This window comes from Penaeus vannamei, chromosome 35 (genome assembly GCF_042767895.1).
Source record: "Penaeus vannamei isolate JL-2024 chromosome 35, ASM4276789v1, whole genome shotgun sequence".
NCBI lineage: Eukaryota > Metazoa > Arthropoda > Malacostraca > Decapoda > Penaeidae > Penaeus > Penaeus vannamei.
Window position 1 is genome coordinate 22082009 of NC_091583.1, and position 7500 is coordinate 22089508.

The 7500-nt window shown below is 39.6% G+C and overlaps 1 protein-coding gene across 11 annotated transcripts in view; it reads right to left on the minus strand.

The window, feature by feature from the left end:
* The window catches only part of slo (calcium-activated potassium channel slo), a 365574-nt gene that overhangs the window by 78381 nt on the left and 279693 nt on the right, over positions 1–7500 (minus strand). For 8 of the 11 annotated variants that reach the window (XM_070114255.1, XM_070114254.1, XM_070114251.1 and 5 more), the window contains exon 8: positions 4118–4228. In XM_070114255.1, the coding sequence (XP_069970356.1) occupies positions 4118–4228 (111 nt within the window). Of the gene's footprint in view, positions 1–996; positions 1103–3207; positions 3314–4117; positions 4229–7500 lie in introns of all 11 variants that reach the window. The other 3 variants (XM_070114250.1, XM_070114253.1, XM_070114252.1) reach the window with 2 other exon arrangements.

Here is a 7500-nt window from a genome sequence, read left to right on the forward strand (position 1 = left end):
AATAGAAAAAGTCGGAAGGAGACAGCACGCTGTGTTGGGTAAGATACGCTTGCAAGTCGAGCCAGGAGGCCAGTACACCATCCACATCTTGGCTGGCCGAGGAAGGAAATGTGACACTACAAGACACACAGCAGCCACAAACTTCATGCACAGCTGCCCAAGTGCTGAGTGATGCAGCAAGAGTGCAGCAATGAGGCAGTGCTGTAGTAACATGTGGGAGGGATGGAAGGTATAGGCCTCCCAGCTGACAGAGAAGAGGGGATGGAGGGCATGGAGGTGTCCTGTCCATAAGGGTCCTCATGCATTGGGCCCAAAAGAGATGCTGTGAGGGTCTGGGAGACATTTGTTGTCAGTGTTGGCAGACTCCAGGACAAACATATGAGAGGCTCTAATATAGTTAGAAACCTTACACGCTGAATTCATTCAAAATACTCTTGATCATCAATTTCACTATATTAGCATTTGTTTGTTCATCCTGGTGGACTGGAAATTCCCTATTAGTCATCCTTGGCCCCTGCAGAGCACTGCAAAGCTACTTGCATTGGACATCAGCACTGGGCTCTACATACTGGGCCATGGAGGAGAGGGAATCTCCAGCTGCATGTGGATGAAATGTCGAATAAGAGCAAGAAGAGCTTGTAGTATTTATGTTAGTAAAAAGGTGAGGAGAATATATATATTTGGTAGCACAGTCATGAGCACCCAATCTGACACATGGAATGGCCTGTACATAGACTGCTACACTGATATGATCTAACAAAGCCAAAAACAAGTCTCAGTACCATTCCTTATGGAACCTATAAGACCTGAATAGCTTTGTATCTTCAGTGAGAAGCAATCTTACCATGCCCTTCCCTATGGTGACAGACTGTGTGAACAAGACCTCTCTACTCGTACTATATGTTACACAAGAAGACACAGTCACCAGCTCCCGCTCAGCCGGTTCATAGGCTACACGAGGGGGGGTTGGGGTGGGGTTTGGGGAGCAACATTTACCTTTACGCGGGCCAAGTCCAGTGCACTCATTATGCTCCCCTGATAGAAGCTTACTGTAGTTGAGTGCCGCTTCAAAAGCCCTTCCAATTCGAGGTCCGGTTCTTTTCTGTTCAAAACAAGGGTCAGAATACTGAACTCCCGAATCCTATGGTGTGAACAACAGTACTGAACTCCCAATTATTTTGTGGGACGTATGTAGAACAGCATTTTTTGAAGGAGAGGAGAAGGTGGTAATTATGGCTGAGGTACTTTCTGCACTTGTGGGAGGAAGGATGGATGAGGAGCCTCTGAGATTATGGTCCAATGGCCAAAACAGAGTAGGTTTAGGAGGTAAGAGGAGTTGGGAGGGAGTAGTAACCATGGCTGTATCTACTTCTGCTGTTAGCTGGCTGGCTAGTTGATGGACTGACTTAAGTGAATGAATCACTGTTCACATAAGCTTATCATCTTATGGAACAAAGTCTTCATCACCATCACGCTAATTCTTTCCTTTACCTTCATCTGCCGGCATTATTCTTGAGAACAACATCACAAGACAATAACCAACGTAGCTTACTAATCCATTTCCAGCAGCTCTTTTCCAGGAGAATGATCCATTTCTCCATTGCTTTGTACTCTCACATATCGTTGGGCTCAACTGCTATCACGACTAGGACATTTCTAGCACAAATCACATTTAATCCTGATGTCACCGGTAATTGACATGAGTGTGAAAAACAAGCGTTCTTTACATTTTAGAGATGCTCCCATATAACTGTTTTTAGAACTGTTAGTAGTTCAGTTAAGGGTAATATCAGACAAGAGACATGATGCAAAAGGTGATTATAAATATTGATTAAATTGCTGATATTCAGCTTTAATTAGCAGAAATTTACATGCATTTTATATTCAATTTGAATGGTTATTGGTTATTAGTCAAATAATCTCTGAAACATCATTTCTGTTAAGGATGAGGGTCAAATAAGTAATTCATTTAGATATGATCCTGATTGCAACTGCAGCAATTTATAGTTTTGTTTAAATGATTTCTCAACTTTTTAAAATTGAAGTTTTTGCTTTCATATGTCAAGTTGGGCAGTTAATATCATTTACAATAGTCACAAACTGCAGTATCCAAATGCTTAAGGTCAAAGTCACATGAACGACAGGACACGCCGAGATTCCGTAGTGAGGTGAACGTACCAAACACCTGTATATTCTGCATTCCATCTTCTGATTCTTTGTAGCTCTCAGTTGTTTGTTTGGGTGTGTTGGTGAGGGATTGTGGTGTGTTGTGTAAGGACAAATTACAGGTTCACTTCATAACAAGAGGAATGCATGGAAAAATCTCTGGTCATCCCTCCACAAGGACCAGTATTGCGCGGGGGTGAGCTAAGTGTAGACGGGGTCGACTGCTTCTGATGCAGTCAGGCATCCAAAGGTCAACACACAATCCAGGTGCATGGATGGATGTCTGGAAGGCATCCTGTTGGTATGGGTCCCAAGCCATAGTCAATCTGGGTAGAGCTTAAGCAAGGCTAGAGTGGTCAGACTCTGGCAGAATTACCTGCACTTGGTTGTTCTGAGTGCAGTCAGAATCAAACAAGTGAAATAATATCTGAAAAAATCAAGTGTATGTCTGCATTCACTGCCACGTTTTAGATGTAGCCATTTAAACAGGCTTAATAACTTCAAATATGCAAGTTTTAGAGTGGTGCACAGAGGACAAATATTAAATAAATGCAAGCAAAAATAAATCATACAGCTGGGGAAAACATTCAATCATACAAGATCCCCGGGTGTAATTAAGCTAGAGTCTAGGCCATTCTACCTTCCTAAACGCAACCTTTTTCATTCCGATGCGACAAGACAGTGTGGCCATGTTCATATGACCAAGAGGAAGATTAGTTATCTGGACTTTGACAGACCAAGAGGTGTGCAGTGGAACCTGAATCAAGCCAGCTAAGAGGAGAAACAAAGGCTTTTTTTCACTACCTTTGAGTCAGTCCAGGAAGATTATTAATAATGAAAAAAAGAAACAGAATGAATTTCTCATGCATTTCATAAAACGTGAAAACGATATTGGTTGGACACGAATGGAACTGAAAAAGAAGAGCCATATGAGGAAGCAGAACTGAAGGCAAAGATGAGAGAGGAGGAGGAGGAGGGGGAGGGTGGGGGGCTATAAAGACAAGGAAAAGAAAAGTAGTATATAGGAATATTGTTCAGTACCTTGACACGTTCTAAGTCTACTGAGTTAAACATTGTCCCTTGAAAGAACTCAACGCATGTGGAATTTCGCTTCAACAGTCCCTCAAATTCCAGATCGGGCTCGTTCCTGCAAGAATTCTCCATTAAAGCATTTGGAAAGTTCTGAAAATGGTGTCAATAGTCACGAAGTGTCTGGCCTGGGCCACTACTAGAACTTGAGGTCATTTAAAAATTTATTTTATAATGAGAACTCTATTCAAGGATTTCTTAAACAATGAACTATTTATCCTCTAGATGTCAAGGTCGTCTAAGAATCAGGGTCAACTAAACCCGTTTTCAAATTCTAACTTTGAGACTCCTACTACATCCCGGGACAAGAAGGGCTCATGTGAAGAATTACCTTCTCCTTGAGGAAGAGCAACCTAGAGTCTAGAAGATCAGGTAAATCTTTCAGGACAAAAGGCAGAAGGAACAAGAAGCACATTTTGTGCTATTAATAAACATGATGACATTCTTAAACAAACATGAGAAAATAATCATATTCATCCATGGTCAGTTGAATTTAGCTTCCCTAACATCACCTATTAAATCAGCTGAACAAAGAAGAATTCCTCATATGATTAACAGCACATACACACATGTTCACATGTAAATTATGTATGCACATACACACATAAATAAGGACACACACACACAAGTGCATATACTTGTTTTCACTGTGATTAACATACACCTAACACAAATTGAAATATGAATATGAAATAATGATAGATATCTAAACCAAATTTTTCTGTAACTGACCAATTACACATTCAAAACAAGACACATAAACCCATTAATGTAAGGAGCTTTCAGGTCAAACTTGAATCATGGCTGAGAAGCACCCAGAAGACCTGCAGAGGCTCTCACACCAATATCATGTTTACTTTACCTGTGAAGGAACACCACTTCAACATCCACATCCTCTCTGTCTTCGTGTAAGAAGTCTTTGAGGAAGTGACTGACTGACTCGTAGGTGATGTGGCCGCATACCACGATGTGTCTGTATAGCCAGAGCCAGAGGTGGTAGGGGACAGAGGGGAGAGGATAAGGATAAGGTTGGTATATTGGACAAAATAAGGAATGGGTTGGGATGGGTAGAGAACAAATTTAGATTAGTATTTATACAAATCTAAGCTGATATTTCAAAGTGCAGATCTTTCTTACAAAAACACATAAAACAAGAAAAACATAAGCAATGATGCTTTGATTTAGGACTGCTGGAGCAGAGGGACACCTGATCAACCACCAAGAAATATCAGCATTATAAAGATATTTTATAGAGACATATCCAGTACAAACATAATAAACAAAGGGTGACAAACTACTATTGCCAAGTGAGTTTAGTTTATAGTTTGAGAAGAAAATGAAGTAGAGTACATAGTAGCATCTCTATATATTTCATAATTTAAGGCTGATTAATATGTCTTTGAGCCAAATAACAGAAAATGTAAACAAAATTATAATCTGATCAATAACTTCATGTATTAGGTATGATGTTATGATAATCATTACATTACTGTGTCATTCCTGACATGCAGCTATTTCTGCTGTAATGATGACCATGCGATTTGGGCGCTTTGTGGGGACATGGGGGTGTTCAGTGAAGTCATCCCCTACAGGACCTCATTGTGGAAGGGGATGTGTATTCTACCAACTGGAAGGCTATGTGCACTGGCGATTTGAGGCTTAAGCACTGCCAGTGTCAAGTCTTTGTTGAATTGCATATTAAAACACATTACGGAGGGGGAGGGGGAGAAAATGCAGGCCAAGGAACAAAAGAGGAAGTTGGGAAGTAGGACAGGTCACACATGAAGGAGAAACAGCAAGAGAGGTGTCAGTATCACAGTTTTGGCTTATAGTAATAAGGGATTGTAAGACCATTATCAAGTACAGTTTCAGGTTTCATATACAAAGAACTTTAATGCCATCATGCATGGCCTCTGCAGCTGTGGCTAGATTATAGGTAACAGCTGGACATGACAATATTGTCATGAAAAGCAAGTTATTTATCTTGCTCATATATCCATAGGTATCACAGATCAAATAAGAATAATCATAAAAATAATTACAAAATAGGCTGATTCACTCCCTTTTTTTACCTCCATAAATATGGATGATACTCAAAACAAAATGGAAAAAAAGCTAAGGTGGTTCTTCCTGCAGACATCAGCCTTGAAAACCAACTCACCATGGTAGTACCATGGAGACTTCACAACCAGTGTGACATAGAACTGTCCTTTGCATTGATATAATATAACAATGTTATGTAAGAGTTGTGATACTCTTTAAAAAATCATGTCACACATTTAACACATTACTGCAAGTATGGTCAAGTGTACAATCTGTTCCTGTGAACTAAGCAACTATTGCTAAGGCGAGCAAACACAGAACTCAAAATCCATGGGATTAGTCTGCTGCCCATTGGTGTAAATAGTCCCACGATGTCAACAAGGTCCTGCAGGTTCTGAGATTCACTGGTGACCAACACCAAGAGCCACCATGAAACGCTGTCTCATTACTGAGCAAAGAATCTCCTTCTATGAGGATGTGTTTGTTCAGTACTAGGGCAGTGTTACATGAGCATCCATTGGAATGAAAGGATTGAAATTCAGGGCACAAGTGGAAAAGCACCCTCAGGCAAAGGTGGCCAACACAACAGATAACGATCATAAATTTCTGTTATTCACTGACCACCATTCCACTTTGTCTGATCCTCACACATTACTTAACCATGGCAAAAATTTTATTCTAAATACAATAAGCAATCATACATATCTATTCCTTCAGGAAAACTGATCTTTTTAAATGTACAGAATCACCTCCAAAAATCTGGATCCACATGACAGGTCAGGCTTACCAGATGAGTGTGGGGGAAAATCTGATTTACAGTTAAAACCTTGGATCATGTACAGGAAGAGACTGACAACAGTAACAATGCTACACTGGTGTTTCAGTGGATGATTTCAATTGTGAACCAGATTCAACTCCATTCCTCTCTGATGAACAAGACCTGTATGAGAAAAAGAGCAAAAAGCAGTAATAAGAGATAATGGGGAGAATAGTATCAAGATTACGGAATATGAAACTAAAAGTAGGCATCTTACATTTCCCTCGTAAGAAAAGAAAAAGCAGAAGGGAAAATAGCATGATACCTCCTTTCAAAGACCATGGGATCCAGAGAAATAATCAAGGTGTTTGTTTGCCAATGTAAGTTTATGTGAGTCACATGGCCCTCAACCTCAATTAGGAGAATATGACCAGTAACTTCCTTTTTGTGATTGTTGCAAGCACAGCTCACTATCTTATTTCATTAATAAAAAGGCTTTTACACAATTTCAGCACAGTTACACTTTACGAAGACACTGCCCAAATTTCTAAACACACAAGCGAATAAGCAAGTGTTTGCTTGCATTTGTAATCATCAACAAGATCAACTAGGACAAATTTCAAATAGTAAACATGAAAAATTTAACCCAACACTACATGAGACATTTAACAGCTGGCTGTAACAACCACATATGGATATTGAGGGAGCGAGGGAATAGTGCTATAGGCCATCAAATCTGACCAAGCAGTTGTTAACTATCGCATTAATTAGCAAATGAAAAACCATCACGGTGAACAAAGCACATTTTTTTATCTTTCTATAATTCCCTTTGATGAATATTATTTTAATTCACTATAACTTATACAAAAATAAAGAAATGAATAAATAACAATTTTAAAAATGTGACTTTGTTCAACCTACTATGGAACTCTTAGCACAGTCCTGCGCAACCTCTCACTGTACTGTGCGATGATTGTATGTAAAGAACCGTTCAGAGTCCTCTGATCAGACTCTAGAGATGAACAGGCCTGCTGGTTGACCAAGAGAGGGAGAGTTTCCCTAGCCTGTGACTCCTAGCTATCAACCCCGACCCAGCTGATGACCCTGACTGACCCACTAATATATGGTGTCTCTTCAGATGAGACTGGTCTTCAAAGTGACTGAATGATGATTATTAGCCAATAAGCAGTTGCCTGTCACCACATCAAGTGATCAAGTGTTTCTGAACACTCCTGATGTTCAATACAAAATAATATATTGATGAATGATAATCACTTAACCAATAATGAAGAATTTTTGGCATGCAAATTTGGAAACCAGACTTACTATTATTTCTAGCTTGGCATTCTGAACTCTCTAATACAAACACTACTGATATTAAAGAAGTGAAAAAAAATATATGAGACAAAAAGGTAATAAAAGAAGAGAGCGGCAAAGTTTTGTGA